Source organism: Anomaloglossus baeobatrachus, chromosome 3 (assembly GCF_048569485.1).
Source record: "Anomaloglossus baeobatrachus isolate aAnoBae1 chromosome 3, aAnoBae1.hap1, whole genome shotgun sequence".
Lineage (NCBI taxonomy): Eukaryota > Metazoa > Chordata > Amphibia > Anura > Aromobatidae > Anomaloglossus > Anomaloglossus baeobatrachus.
In genome coordinates, this window is record NC_134355.1 from 584,300,533 (window position 1) to 584,317,851 (window position 17,319).

At 48.9% G+C, this 17,319-nt stretch overlaps 1 protein-coding gene across 1 annotated transcript in view; it reads left to right on the forward strand.

Annotated features, from left to right (window-relative positions):
* Positions 1-17,319, forward strand: part of LOC142297317 (kyphoscoliosis peptidase-like) — a 67,431-nt gene that overhangs the window by 28,562 nt on the left and 21,550 nt on the right. The window contains exon 2 of the mRNA XM_075341555.1: positions 10,346-10,377. Within this exon, the coding sequence (XP_075197670.1) occupies positions 10,346-10,377 (32 nt within the window). The remainder of the gene's footprint in view (positions 1-10,345; positions 10,378-17,319) is intronic.

The window sequence follows — 17,319 nt, forward strand, 5'->3', positions numbered from 1 at the left end:
CCGGTGCGGATTCACAACAGGGTTTGGTTGCTGGTGCATACGCTGTGGCTTTAAGGGGCCAAAATCTGTCTCCGCTTTTACCTTGGTGAGATTAACAAGGTCCTTCAAAGCAGCTAAATACAACTGGTGGGCCTGTAGCATTTCTCTTTAAAATCACATAGGGTTATTTCGGGATCTGCCAGGCGGTGGATGAATGCCGCTGACTGGGTGGTGTTGAAGGGGACATATTTGGGTGAGGGCTGTTCCTCGTCAGGTTCGGGGTAAAGCTCACTATGTGTCCTAGGGGAAGGAGGGGGATCCAGGGGGAGGGTATTGGTGACTGGGGAGTGTGATGTTAGACTGGCCTGTGGGGGGAGAGACGGCATTGCAGGTACAGGAGGGGCCAGGGGTATGAGTGTGGATAACAGCTCCTGAGTCTGCTCGGTACTCTCTGATATAGGGGAGGCACATAGTAACCTCCTCCCGGAGTTAAAACAGGTAGAATTGGGACAGGCTTATGGCCGTGACTTAGATATGGGCGGTGAGCTGCACAATTACAACCACCTCTCCAATCTGTGTTTTGGTAGCCACACTGGTAACATGTGCAGCTGGCTGGATCGTATGGGGACGGTTTCTCAATTGGTACTTCCGGATGAATAGAGGCAGGAGTGGGCAGGGTCAATGTGAGAGTTGTGGGGGATGCCTCTCCTGTGAGGTGAATACTAGTACAGAGGGAGCTAAGACTGGTGTGGGCAGTACAGAAAGAGTTAAGGGATTTTGGCTAGTGGGTGGGGCTGCAGCATCTGTGAATAACTCCGGAGCTTGTCAATAATCAGGCTGTGAAGTAGCAACAAAACAACCTTCCCGAGTGCCCCTAAAACCATCCTCAGACTTGGTTAACATATAAGAAAACACAACATTGTCCTAATCCCTATCTTCTTTCACTGAGGATCTGTCTCATGAAAGGAGGAGGACGTACAAAAATGTACATGCATATACAAGAATGTCCCGACCTCTGGACTTGGTCAACTGTATCAAATTTAATGTCTTAATCCCTATCTTCAGTCACGGGAACCCCCCGCTTCTTTAATTACAGATCGGGTGAGTCTAACTAGCGAAATCCGGCCACCACCGTCTTTCCTGCCCTAACAACCGTCCTCTGGATCCCGTGTGACACGCGATCCACACCTCAGGGCTGGGATCGTGCTACTGAGCCCCAGCGGGCATCACCCCTGAGTCACAACCAGGTACCTTTTAACACCGATAAGGACACAGCCCGTCACTCACTCCTCTCCAAGAACAACCACAATGGCAGTGAATACAAAATATGTAACACTCACCGAGGGTTGGAGGTGATCAGCCTGGTTGGAGTGGAGGGAGATCTCAGTCCGCGACGTCCAAAGCATCGGTATTTGCAGGTCGGTAATGCGTCCGTGAAGGGGCCCCACGCTTATGGGCGCCAACCTGTCAAGGGAGGAATTTTGGGTGAAGACTGCTAATGGTATCTTCATACAGGGAATCCAGAGACTGTGCCGTATTAGCTGTATATCAGTGTCGATATATCAATGTATCAGACAATGAACACACAGACATGTTCTCTCCTTCAGCCAGCATCATCAACTGAACTCGTGTATTCGATAGATCCAATTATACAGTATGCATGAATAACCTTGAAGCCAGAACACAGAATTTTGGGGAGTGTTCCACTCCTCAATTTCTCCTAGCATATTGTAAAACACATCTTTGTTCATTGTACATTCTTTCTGTTACTGATAAGACTTTTACTCATCATTATGAAACTTCCACTGTTTATACATCTGTTCACTTATCCTTGGTAACCCCTTCATCACTATACAGCTTAGAATTATATTATAGGTCTATGCGATGGCTACATAGACAGACAGATAATTATGCAACTAGATCTATATTTTGATTATTTACATACACAGATATTCTTATTACGTTTGAACAAACAAGCTATAGCTTAGGCCACCTCCACAACTGTAGCCTTAAGGGTGCTTTACACGAGACGACGGATCGTGCGATGCATCATCGGGGTCACGGTTTTCGTGATGCACATCCGGCATCATACACGACGTCATCTCATGTGAAACCTCTGAGCGACGCAGTATCGCTCACAAATCGTGAGTCATGTACTCGTCGCTCAGTTTCATAATATCGTTTATTTTTACTTGTGCCGGTTGTTCATCGTTCCCGTGGCAGCACACGTCGCTCCGTGTGACACCACGGGAGCGATGAACACTGCTTACCTGCGTCCCACGGCTCCCGCCGGCTATGCGGAAGAAAGAAGGTGGGCGGAATGTTTACATCCAGCTCATCTCCGCCCCTCCGCTTCTATTGGCCAGCGGCTGTGTGACGTCGCTGTGACGCCGAACGTCGCTCCCCATTCAGGAAGTGGACGTTCGCCGCCCACAGCGAGGTCGCTCAGAAGGTAAGTACATGTGACGGGGGTTTCACGACTTTGTGCGACACGGGCAGCGATTTGCCCGTGACGCACAAATGACGGGGACGGGTACGATCGATTGTGAAATCGCACAATTGGTCGTCCCATGTAAAGCAGGCTTAAGTCTGTGACTGAGCCGCAATGACTGCAGGTAGGCGCTGTCACAGGCTGGGGGTGTGTCTGCCTGCAACCAATCACAGACGACAGGACAGCCAGTGGCTGGGGAAAGCACAGAAAGCTGTACTGCGCAGTACAGGACATGAATGCGCAACCAGAAAGCAGTTTGCCGCCATGACACCGAGTGTCATAAGTATGAAACTCTCACTTAACTCCTGTTTTCTTTATTTTTCAATTAATTTCCCCAGTGCCAGATCCGAATCGTGCACCTGGAATCCCGGGCTCGGGTTCGGCAGCCGGGCATATTTGAAACCGCAATAAACACCAAATATCAGCCTTGGAAAGATCATGAATATTGTGGGAATAATATCATAAAGTGGACTCTTATCATAAGAGAAAGTCCCACCACCCACTATTCATAGAAATTAAAAGGATAAACTGATCCATAGAAACATGAAAACCAAATCACAAAAAGGATCAGGAGACAAAAAGTATATATAATAAATCTTTATTGAGAAAAATACAAATTAAAAGGAGATGGGTGTAATGACAGAGAAGGTGCACTAGATGGCATACCAAACCAGCAGAAAGCAATGTATGTGCTTAAAGGGGTGGGTCACCCATTTTTTTTATTTTCTGTAGGAGTTCTACTTACCTTTCTTGGCGTTTTCTCCATTGGCTTCTGTTTCCAGTTCTGGCACTGAGCGGCGCTATCCTGCATGCTCAGTGCCTGTCACATGACCTCCTGGAGCTGTGGCCGCCAGCATCCTCTGACGTCCCGGCATTTCCGGGCTCTCAAACTCGTCGGGTACGTCAGAGGAGGCTGGCACCACTCAGATTGAGTGACAGGGCTGTGGGCGGTGACTACCGCACATCACAGCCCAGCATCGAGGGGAGGAGCCGGAGGACGTCAGTGTGGAGCCGGCTAAGCATCCTGCAGATGGTGAGGCACGGGGCGCCAGTGTGCAGTACAGGGGGGGTTCTTCAGCTGAAATCCCCCCCTGCACGTAAGTATGTGCTCACACTCTCCACCCGCCCGCACTGCTGCGATGTCAGGAGAGCGCCGGTGTCGGGCAGTGTGATCATCTGCTCCTCCCAGCAGCACAGCAGGACGCAGCAAGACACTGACAGGCATGTCACCGCTGTGCTCTTCCATCTGTCCTGCTGCATGGGACCAACTGTCTGCACTCTGTCACCTGCACCACAAGTCACAGAGTGGAGACAGTTGGTGACAGAGCACCTCTGCCCCCCCTTCTTTCCCCACTCTCTTCTCTCCCCCCACTCTTCTCCCCCTCCCCTCTTCCCCCTCTTCTCTGCCCCCTCTTATCCCTCTCTCCTCTCCCCTCTCTTTTCCCCCGCTCTCTTCCCCCCCTCGCTCTCTTCCCCCCCTCGCTCTCTTCCTCCCCTCACTCTCTTCCCCCCCTCACTCTCTTCCCCCCCTCACTCTTCCCCCCCTCGCTCTCTTTCCCCCCCCTCGCTCTCTTCCCCCCCTCGCTCTCTTCCCCCCTCGCTCTCTTCCCCCCCTCGCTCTCTTCCCCCCCTCGCTCTCTACCCCCCTCGCTCTCTTCCCCCCTCGCTCTCTTCCCCCTCGCTCTCTTCCCCCCTCGCTCTCTCCCCCCCTTGCTCTCTCCCCCCTCGCTCTCTTCCCCCCTCGCTCTCTCCCCCTTGCTCTCTCCCCCCCCGCTCTCTACCCCCCTCGCTCTCTTCCCCCCTCGCTCTCTTCCCCCCTCGCTCTCTTCCCCCCGCTCTCTTCCCCCCCGCTCTCTTCCCCCCCTCGCTCTCTTTTCCCCCTCGCTCTCTTCCCCCCTCGCTCTCTTCCCCCCTCGCTCTCTTCCCCCCTCGCTCTCTCCCCCCCCCCTCGCTCTCTTCGCCCCCTCGCTCTCTTCCCCCCCTCGCTCTTTTCCCCCCTCGCTCTCTTCCCCCCTCGCTCTCTTACCCCCCTTGCTCTCTTACCCCCCTCGCTCTCTTACCCCCCTCGCTCTCTTTTCCTCCCCCCTCGCTCTCTTTTCCTCCCCCACTCGCTCTCTTTTCCTCCCCCACTCGCTCTCTTTTCCTCCCCCACTCGCTCTCTCCCCCCCCCCCCCGCTCTCTTTTCCTCCCCCCTTGCTCTCTTTTCCTCCCCCCCTCGCTCTCTTTTCCTCCCCCCTCGCTTTCTTTTCCTCCCCCCCTCGCTCTCTCTCTCTTTTCCCTCGCTCTCTCCTGGCATGGTCAGTACAGAAATCTCTCCATCGTGGAGGGGTGAGAGGGAGTAATAAACATGGAGTCCCTACTGTGTCTGTGTATTTATTTCTAATAAAGTATTTTTCTCTGTGTGGTCTTTTTATTTTTAAACCCTTTATTGGAGATTCTTAATGGCCAGGTCAAACTTGGCCTGACATTAAGAATCTCTGGCTTTATACCAGCTGGTAAAACATAGCTGGTATTAACCCCTTATTACCCAGCGTGCCACCTGCCACCAGGGTCACTGGAAGAGTTGGATACAGCGCCAGAAGATGGCGCTTCTATAAAAGCGCCATTTTCTGGGGCGGCTGTGGACTGCAATTCGCAGCGGGGGGCCCAGAAAGTTTGGGCACCCTTCACTGCAGATTCCAATCCCCAGCTGCCTAGTTGTACCTGGCTGGACTCAAAAATTCGGCGAAGCCCATGTCATTTTTTTTTTTTAATTATTTCATGAAATTCATGAAATAAAAAAAAAAGCGCTTCTCTATATTTTTGGTTCCCAGCCGGGTACAAATAGGCAGCTGGGGGTTGGGGGCAGCCCGTAGCTGCCTGCTGTACCTGGCTAGCATACAAAAATATGGCGAAGCCCACTTCATTTTTTTAAAACAGTTTTCAGGCAAAAACCTTTATAATAAAAAAATGCTTCCCTGGATTTCTATTGCCAGTGAAAGTAACACCAAGCAGTGGTGGTTAGCAGCCAGTAGCTGCTTGGGTTACCCTTAACAATAGAAAATGCAGCGGGAGCCCACAAACAATGTGATTTTTTTTTTATTTTTTATTTTTAATGAATTTTTTAAAAAAAATAAATCGACATGGGCTTCACCCATCAAGCACCGAGCATTTTACTGCTCAATTCATCCCAAGTAATCAGATGACTGCAGTGTCTGCCAATTACTTGTTCTATGTCCCCCTGCATCCATTGCAGCGTGTACGGGCTGTGAGGTCAGCGGAGTTCACTCCAGCACTCGAGTCAGCTGATCTGAACTCAGCTGAACTCCAGCCTGCACACGCTGCGATGGATGCAGGGGGACATAGAACAAGTAAGGTCTAAGCCACACGGCGAGAAAAACAGTGCGAGTGGAGTGCGATCAAACATCGCATTCCACTCGGACCAATATTAGCCTGTGTGTCAGCACACATGAGCGATTATTTTCTCCGCCCTAATTGGACCGAGAAAACAATCGCAGCATGCTGCCACTGTAATGCAAGACTCTCTCTTTTACCCATTCAAGTGTATGTGGTGAGAGAAAAATCGCACTGCACTTGCGGTACACCGGTGTACTACGGAGGAGAGAGGGAGAGAAATCCCTCCCACCCCTCCTCAGTGCTGGCACACCCCTCGAGTGCCGGTCCGCCCCCGCTGCTGAGGTCTGTTCGCACAGTCGGACCTCAGTCGCAGGGACACACGCATGACACTCAGCTCTGCTGTACTGAGCGTGAGCCGAGTGTAATGCGAGGGGATCGCAGTAATCCCCGTGTGGCCCCAGCCTAATCGGCCGACACTTGAGTCAGCTGATCTGAACTCAGCTGAACTCCTGTACACACAGCCCGCACACAGTCACATGTGATGGGCAGCAGGCAGCGACTGCTGTTAAGGCTACATTCACATGACCGTTCCGTTTTTGCGGGCCACAAAAAACGGTCCTTTTTTTCATGGATGCATCCTAGTGGCATCCGTGTGACATCTGCGTACCTTCCGTTTTTTTGCGGACCGCAAAAAACGGAAGCAGCAAGAAAGATAAATAGATGAGTAGATATAGAGATGAATAGATAGATATAGAGACAGAGGGATAGAGGGATGAATGAATGAATGAATGAATGAATAAATAGAGGGCTGGATATATAGATAGATAGATAGATAGATAAGAAAGACATATATAATGTCCTACCCCCCTGCATATTCTAAGCTGGCACCCTTTTGTGACTGTCATGGGGCACTAAGGTGCTTAGCCTTGTATTTAGCCAAAAAATAAATAAATAATAAAAAAAATGACATGCGGTCCCCCTATCTTTTGTAGCCAGCTAGGGTAAAGCAAACGGCTGCAGCCTGCAAACCACAGCTAGCAGCTTCACCTTGGCTGGTAATCCAAAACAGAGGGCACCCCGCGCTGTTATTTTAAATTAAATAAATAATTTAAAACAAAAAACACGGGGTCCCCCAAAATTGGATCACCAGCCAAGGTAAAGCGGACAGCTGTGGTCTGGTATTCTCAGACTAGGGAGTTTCACAGTTATTGGACACTCCCCAGCCTAAAAATAGCAGGCTGCAGCCGCCCCAGAAGTAGCGCATCCATTAAATGTGCCAGTCCTGGTGCTTCGCGCCATCTCATCCCGTTGCCCTGGTGCGGTGGCAAACGGGGTAATATATGGGGTTAATACCAGATGTGTAATGTCACCTGGCATCAAGCCCTGGAGTTAGTGATGTCAGGCGTGTATCAGATATCCGACATCACCAACCCAGGCAGTAATAAAAAAAAAAAAGACAACAAACACATTTTTATTTGAAAAAACACTCCCCAACACATTCCCTCTTTCACCAATTTATTAGAAAGAAAAACAAATCCAGGTCTGGTGTAATACAAGGGGGTCCCACGATGATCCATACCATAGTCAATGTCCCAGTCAATGAAGAACAGAATGTTCCCCATTGGCTGGGAGAGCCGTGCAGTGACCTGAGCTAACATCAATAGGTCAGCCCAGGTCACTGCAGGGCATGACGAGTGCTGCTATCAGGAGGTTAGCGAGGTATATTACCTGTGATGATCGCTGAACTCCTGACAGCAGCGCTGTCACCGAGTTCAATGACCGCCGCCTTCACAAACCAAGTATCGCGAGCGGCCCGTGACGTCACCACTAGTCACAGTCTCGGGTCAACAGCAAGAGGTGATGTGACAAGCGGCGGGCATAGAAGGCAGTGACGACCGCTGACGTCAGGAGGGCAGGACTTCATCACCGTAGGTAATGAACTTACTAACCTCTTGACGGTAGCGCTGGTCATCCCCGCGGCTGCTGACACTGCAGTGCGGGCTGCTGCTGACACTGCTGAGCGGGCAGTCGCGGGGCTGGGGCTGGAGCGGGACACTGACTGCACGGGCACCCAACGGAAGTCACACGGAAGTGCTTCCGTGTTGCTTCCGGGAATTTTGCGGACCCATTGACTTGTATTGAGTCACGGTTCGTTATTACAGAACAGAATAGGACATGTTCCATAATAACGGAGCGGACATACGGCATCCGATGTGTTTATTTTTTGTAGGATCGGATGCACATGGAAGTGCTACCGTGTACCATCCGATCCTACACAAAAGACATTGAAAATATGGTCCTGTCTGTGGGGCCGCAAAAAAACAGGAACTGACCAGGACAATCGGAACGGTCATGTGAATGAGCCCACCTGCAGCCATTGCAGCGTGTGCAGGCTGTGAGATCAGGAGTCAGCTGACTCCAGTGCCGGCCGATAAATTCTGTGTCCCGCTGCAGAAGGATCCGGTAAAATAACGGTTGCATGCGCTGCACATTTTATCCACAGGATCCGGTCACATGCGGTTTGCGGATGATACGGACGACACACAGACTAGGCAAGAGGGAAAAAAGCAATGTCATCACCCCCTCACTTTTTTTTCCCCAATTATTTTTTTCACATGTTGCGCAGACTAATAATCATAATTTCTGTACACACACACACACTGTATATACGCACACACACACACACACACTGTATATATGCGCACACACACTGTATATACACACACACTGTATATACACACACACTGTATATACACACACACACACACACTGTATATACACACACACACTCACACACTGTATATACACACACACTCACACACTGTATATACACACACACACACTGTATATACACACACACTGTATATACACACACACACACACTGTATATACACACACACTGTATATACACACACACTGTATACACACACACTGTATACACACACACACACACACACTGTATATACACACACACACACGCACACACTGCATATACACACACACACACACACACACACTGTATATACACACACACTGTATATACACACACACACTGTATACACACACACACACACTGTATATACACACACACTCACACACACACACACACACACACTGTATATACGCACACACAAACTGTATATACACACACACACACACACTGTATATATACACACACACACACACACTGTATATACGCGCACACACACACACACACTGTACATACGCACACACACACTGTACATACACACACATACATACTCACACACACTCACACACACACACACTGTATATACAAACACACACTCACACACACTGTATATACACACACACTGTATATACACACACACTGTATATACGCACACACACACTGTATATACACACACACACTGTATATATGCGCACACATACACACACTGTATATACGCGCACACACACACTGTATATACACACACACTGTATATACACACACACACTGTATATACACACACATACACACTGTATATACACACACACTGTATATACACACACACACTGTATACACACACACACACACTGTATATACACACACACTGTATATACACACACACACACACACACACACTGTATATATACACACACACACTGTATATATACACACACTGTATACACACACACACACACACTGTATATACACACACACACACACACACACTGTATATACACACACACACTGTATATACACACACACACACACACACACACACACTGTATACACACTCACACACTGTATATACACACACACTGTATATATATACACACACACATACACTGTATATACACACACACACACTGTATATACACACACACACACACTGTATATACGCACACACAAACTGTATATACACACACACACTGTATACACACACACACTGTATATACACACACACTGTATATACGCGCACACACACACTGTATATACGCACACACACACTGTATATACACACACATACACACTCACACACACTCACACACACACACTCACTGTATACACACACACTGTATATACACACACACTGTATATACGCACACACACTGTATATACACACACACACACTGTATATACGCGCACACATACACTGTATATACGCGCACACACACACACTGTATATACGCGCACACACACTTTCTTCCCCTGGCTGTGCAGAGCTGCTGCTGTCTCTGTGATTTCTCTCAGTGCATCCACTGGGAAGAGGCAGGGAGGAGGGTTTGGGTGGAGAGCAGAGTGGGTGTATTAGACACAATGGGTGTGTTAGATAAGCTAGACACCGCCCTAGAGCCACAAAGAATTCTGGGACTTGTAGGAACTGAACACAGGAAGTCAGAGGAGAGATTAACCCCATCAGAGCTGGAGCCAGCAATGAGCATGTGCTGCTGGTGCACAATAAAAGGTAATTTTGCTGAAAAAACATAATAGATGTGTTGAAGGGCGCATATTAGCAAGATTTATCAAAGAAAAAAAATCAGTTTTGGTAACTGGACAACTTCTTTAATTCTTAGAAAGCCCATGTAACAAGCCTCATAAGTAAAAGGTAAACCATAGAGAGGTATGTCAGGATATGACAAGATATATACCATGTCCATCAGCAACATAAAGTACATAAATGAGGCAAAGAAGTCATGGCTAACGAAAGTAATAATATTTACTTACAAGCTGGAATGGTGCCAAGTGGATCCACTGCACCAAGATCAATAGGGTCACACCGCAAATCACCAAAAAATCTTCAATGTGGGAACTTGGCCTAAAGTAAGTGTCCTTCTTCATGCCCTCCCCACATATAATATAAATGTTCACCTCTGTATCCCCCATATAATGGTTAAGCTCATACCCCCTTTATGACCTGACGTAGTATAGTAAAACTCACAGTACAGGTGTGATATACACCGTGATAACACAATACAGAGGAAATGTACACAGTGATGTCACAGTACAGGGGAAATGTACATCATGTAGATCATATGTTAGTGGTTCCTGGCTCTGGCCTCCACACTGCATTTCTTCTGGCTCCTCCTAGCTGTGTTGTCAGATCCCGTTCTCTCTGCTTTTTCTTTCTGTTTGCTCTGCTCTCTGTTCCTTCCTCTCTGATTCTTCTTTTTGTTTTGCTCTCTGTTACTTCCTTTCTGCCTTTTCTTCTTCCCATTTACTCTGCTCTTTGCTTTTTCTTCCTGTTTGCTCTGCTCCTTCTGCACCCTAGACTGTTTTCCTTTTGTTCATGTTTTTATTCTCTCGCCCCTGCGCTGACCAGGATCCGCCTGCTCTCCTGGTTTGCAGCTCTCTTCCTGGCATGACTCATAGCTGTTGGTGCCCTGCTATGTCCATCATGTTGTAAGGGGTTAAGGATTAGGCCCACCCCTGCTTCTGTACATGACACATTTATGGTCTGTAACTGCAAATGCCTTGTAATTACAAATTCCTTGTAATTACAAATTCCTTGTTTATGTGATTTTGCCACCAGGTGGCAGTGTTGCACTGTAAAGGCCCTGGCACCTGGGTGGGCAGGGTCAGGAAGTAAAAGTAGGGAGAAGTACCAGGGAAAATGTAGAGAGAGGATGTCCCTGAGGAGCGTTCCTGACCCTAGGGGTCACCCTCACGGCTGGGCACTCGGAATCCGGACAGATGGCGGATCCACGTCCCCAGCAGAGAGTGGTATAGCCGGTAGTCGGGGGTTGCAGTCGGTACCTTCTGGCGATGACTAAAGGAGACCCTCATTCCTGGATAAGGTCAGTGCGCCCCCGTGACGAGAGAAGGTTTAGTAGGGTATGGCTGGATGACCTGTCACCTAGGGGAGATCCCTGCAGAGAGAACCAGTCCCCGGGTGACCCTGTAACAGAGTGAGGGAAAGGAAGGGCCTTAGAACGAACATGGAGTGTCTTTGTGCCAGAGGACCAATTGCTGCTGCTGTGACATTTGGAAGAAGTGTGTGTGACAAGTTACCAGGAATAAAGTGGATGTTTATTTAAGAAGAAACTTTGTTGGAACTTTATTGCCTGAAGAGTTTGTGTGAATGTGGAACACCTGAGACTGTAACAGAGTCCGTCCTGTGAGTGGTCTAGTGACGGGGATGTGAGGAGTTAACTTACGGGTTTACTAAGACTAGCGATGAGCGAGTCTACTTGTTACTACTTGGTACTCGCCGAGTAGTATGGTATTCAGGCTACTCCTTACTCCGCAAGTATCCTGGTAATTACTCGTTAGGAGTAGCAAGTCCAATGTAAGTGAATGGGAAATGTGAGTAATTGTCTGCTGGACCGTACAAAGTGGTCTGGGGACTGAGTGAAAGGCTGAAATGGATGTATGATTGTTTAAAAGCCGGGCGGTGAAAAGCTGCCGGTTTTTTTTAAGCAATCAGCTGAAGCACGCTCCCCACCCGGGGCCTTCATTCCCTGGTGCTGCACTCCCCGCTGCCCGGTGCTTCGCTCCCTGCTACCAAGCAGCGGGGAGGGAAGCACCAGGCGGAGGAGCGAGGCAGTGGGGGGGGGGTAGCATCGGACGGGAAAGCAGTCGGTGATGTCTCTCACTCTCTCTGTCTGTCGGTCTCTCTCTATCTGTCGGTCTCTCTCTCTGTCTGTCGGTCTCTCTCTCTCTGTCGGTCTCTCTCTCTGTCGGTCTCTCTGTCTGTCGGTCTCTCTCTCTTTCTCAGTCGGTCTCTCTCTCTCTGTCGGTCAGTTTCTCTCTCTGTTGGTCTGTCCCTCTCACCACCTCTCTCATACTCACCGATCACGGCTGTCACGTACAAAATCTAGACAGCCTCTTCCAGGCACAAAGGTATGACATTAACATAAACAGTTCATGTATCCAGGCCCTTTTCTTGGGTCAGTTTGGTCAGCAACAAACAGTACTGTACAGCTCCCAGCAGAATCCACACATTGCTCCTTTTCCCAGAACTCTAAGCACCAAATGAACACATTTCCTGGTTCTATTGAAAAGCTTGGCAGGTGCATCTAATCAAACTATGCAGAGCTAGGATTCAGCCCTGTCTTACCTGGCTTTCCTGCATTATATATATATGTTTTATCTAGTGATACCTTATTTAGTTGTTTTTTTTTAATCTGTACCTTTATGCTCAACTTCTCTTCAGTCAGATTATGTGATCTTATTGTGACCGTTTGGGAACTCCATGACTTTATAACACCTTCAGGTCAGTCCAAGATGGCTGCCGATTAGGGTGTATGTGTGCCCCCGGCACAGACCAGGATGTTCGAATCCGGGGTGGTCGTGGCTTGAGGGGTCCGGACCCGGTCTCAGCTAACTCCGATCCTTGGAAAGGGGATATTTACAGGGGAGAAGTTTGCGACGCCACCTGCGCGTTGCGGTAATGAGAGTACCGCCGCTGCTGGAAGGAGTACCAGTCAGTGAAGAGCTGTGGAAAAACAAGCGCAATAGGGTCTTACCCCAATAATGTGTGGGGAGGGAACAGGGAGCAATTGTACTCACCAGATATAGTTGTGAAAGTCACAACTACTGTACAAGCATGGATATATTAGATCATGGCAGCAGCAACCCGAATAGCAGATAACAGAGAACAAATGAGGAAAAAGGGTTTTCATATGCCGCATCAAATGATCACTGGTTCAAGTAGTCCGAGTAATGAATCGTTATTTTGCACAGGTCTATGCGTTTCTGGAGGCTCAGCTCCCTTCCTCAGGACCGTCAGGCATAAGAAAACATCAAATCTCAATGATAATATATTCATAGTTATTCCCTCCCTGTTAGAATTAGCATAAGTGTGGCGCCCTGGACAAGCCAGGACGTCACAGGTACTGCAACAACACACCCCACACCCCGGTTAGGCACATCAGCCGCACACACAAAATCCTTGTTGCCTCCCTCCAGGGGCTGATGTCCACACCAGGTGGGGTGGAGCCAGGCGGTTGGCTCCTCCCACCGAGGAGTTCACAGTCCTGGAGGCGGGAAAAGAGTGGAGTTGAGTTGAGTGGAGAGTTGAGGAAGTGGTAGTGGAGGAGCTGACTGGCCATGTCCGGGTACGTGGCTCGGGCACAGAAACAGCAAGGTTGGCAGACGGTGGTGACCGTCTGCAGGCGAGGCCGATTGACGCACAACCGTAAGGACCGGGGACGGGCGGTGGCCCGCCGGTACCGGACCGGGCAGCGAAGAGAGGCCAGCACCATTCGGCAGGGCCTGCGGACCCCGACCAGGCTTGGAGTCGCCGTTAAACCGGTCAAATCCGTCAGCGATGGGAACCTCCGGGGTTTCCCAGCAGTAAAGACCCGACTAAAGGCAACCGCTCAACCGTGAAGGGAAATACAGCTACCGCCACAGCTAGAGTTCCCAGGGTCAGCGCCTGCGGGCAAAAGGGGCTCCTCCGGCTAATATACCGCTGGGGAGCGGGCTACCGGTGGGAAGCTATCGGGGCCGAGAACACAACACCGGTGCAGGGAGAGACAGTTACTGCCAACCTACCGGGAGTGACCGCCGCAGCCGTCTGTGGGACTCGTCCATCCAGCCGTTTGTTTTACCAGAGACTTTGTGTACATTACTGGCTGAGTAAGTACCATCGTGCCATCTGGCACTGCGCTGCCCCGCGGACCTGCACCCGGTCAAGCCCCGCAATCCACCTTACAGCCAACAACTCCGGGCCCCGGGACTACCAAAATCCCTCCTACCCACGGAAGGGGAGAGAAATCATCCCAGCTGCTCCCTGTCATCGCTCCCGAGATCCCCGTACAAAGCAGCGGTGGTGCCCCAACCTCACCACACACCGTGGGTGGCGTCACAAACCGACACCCCAAACCCCAACAGACCACCCCTTTCACTCATGGGCGAGGAGCGCCGCTCGAGTCCCCGGATCCGGCCCACCGCTCGAGCCACTGAGTAGCAGCAGCAGTCGGACCCGAGCCGCAAGCGCGGTCGAGCAGCGCACCCCCCCGCCCGCGACATAAGCATTATACAAACGACTCACTTTGTCTAGCAGGGACCTGTGGTGAGGTCATAGCCATGTGACCTGGTATCCAGCTTTGGTGGCTGAGGCCCCGCCCCTTCTAGTCACATAGGTATGACCTCACCACAGGTCCTGCTAGACAAAGTGATTCATTTCTATAATGCTTATGCTAATTCTAACAGGGGGAGGAGATAACTATGAATATATTATCTGCTCCAGTGCAACTGTCACTCAAGAAGCTGCTCATTTTACAAACTTCAGCGACGTCACTTCCTTGCATCTGATTGGCAGACAGCAGCCATTGGTCCAGACACAGCTCCTCTGCGCGGCACCGCAAATAGATTCAAATGCAGTAAAGTTCCTGCCGGCTCCGACCCTCAGCATAGAGTCGCAATCGTCACGGGCCACAACAAGCAGGTAAGGTACGTGCTCAAGATTAGGACCCGCTGCGTCCTGATCGGCGGGGCCGCAAGTCTCCTCCTTAGGAGACCGCAGCTGCCCATGCCCGCGATCAGGGTTCGGGCCACTGCGGTCTCCTCGCTGTGTTCTGCCTAGGGAGGACGCTTCCGACTCTGCAGCATAAATTTACATGCTGCGGCCTCTGCAAGCCGCACTGCAGATCCGTTTTCACTGCGGGTCATACATGCACAGTGGGCATGGGGTTTTTATAAATCCTATTCCCACTGTGCTTTTACTGTGCATAGCAAGGTTTTGGACGCAGCTGAAGCATGCTGTATCCAAAACTCTGCAAATACTGATCGTGGGCACGCAGGGAATAGAGGAAAGGTGAGGAGAATTTTTTTTTGTTTGCATATTACTAAAGGTTGGACAGAATACTACAGGGATGGGCTGAATACTACAGGGATAGCCACAATACTACAGGGATGACCACAATACTACAGGGATGAGCTGAATACTACAGGGATGGGCTGAATACTACAGGGATGGCCACAATACTACAGGGACGGCCACAATACTACAGGGATGGCCACAATACTACAGGGATGGGCTGAATACTACAGGGATGGCCACAATACTACAAGAGTGGGCAGAATATTACAGGGATGGGTAGAATACTACAGAGCACAATACTACAAGGATGGACAGAATACTAAAGAGATGGGCACAATACTACATGGCACAATACTACAAGGGCGGGCTGAATATTACAGGGCACAATACTACAGGGAAGGCCACAATACTACAGGGATGGCCACAATACTACAAGGATGGGCACAATACTACAGGGCACAATACTACAAGGATGAGCACAATACTACAGGGATGGGCACAATACTACAGGAATGGGCACAATACTACAGGGATGGGCACAATATTACAGGGATGGGCACAATACTACAGGGCACAATACTACTAGGATGAGCACAATACTACTAGGATGAGCACAATACTACAAGGATGAGCACAATACTACAAGGATGAGCACAATACTACAAGGATAGGCACAATACTACAAGGATGGGCACAATATTACTGGGCACAATACTACAGGGCACAAAGAAGGGCACAATACTACAGGGCACTATACTACTAGGCACATACTACAAAGATGGGCAGAATACTACTGGGCACAATACCACAAGGATGAGCACTTTACTACAGAGCACACGGATGGGGACATTACTGCAGCATGGGCACATTACTACAAGATGTTGGCTAAGATTACTATATGATGCTGCTAATTGTAAAACAATATTACAAGAAGGTGATAAAATGTAAAAAAAAATCATAATTTTTTCACATTAAAAATGCTTTTTGATATATAAATTTAACAAAAAAAAGTGCACGTTTGTTATAATATACAAGCAAAAAATGTTTAAAAAGTGATCCAGAGATGAATAGAAAAAAAACATGGATACATTAAAAATGTTCACTTTGTCCTGCAAATAATGCGGTCCCCCTCAATTTTTTTTTCTGTATGCGGCCCATGCACCCAGCTGAGTTTGAGACCCCTGGATTAGAGGATAGTCAATGAAAAGTGGAGATTGTTGATGTTTGCTTGAGGGATATACACATCTCCCTCCTTTTCTGGACACTATATTACAGTAGTGAAAATTGCTGGAGGACATTCCTGATATAATAAACTTATGAAGCAAAATGGTATGCTGCTTCCATCCTGTGGTTGATAAGAACATTGATATTAAGATAAAATAAAGCCTATATATATATAAAGCCTATATATGCAAAAGTGGAAGATTGTTCCCCAGTGAAAGAGCTATGTGAATGCTGGAGGCTGGGATAAGCAAACAGGCACACCCAAAGCAAGAATTGTGGAAGGATGGGGATCCGAATAAATATGTGAGAAATAATTAAATCTTGATCCAGCAAAATCTTATCGATTATATGACTAGTTATTTGGTCATGAATCATTGCAGTCTAGCTTTTTGCAAATTATAGTGCTGGTCATATCTAATAGTGAGTGTGGATTTGAGACCAACAGAATAAAAACCCCAAGCTGCCTTGCCCACAGATATAGATCAGAAGGAGAAAGTATATTGAAAGCAGACAATAGAGGGTTTTCAACCGTGGATGCGTTATTGGTATCAGAGCGAC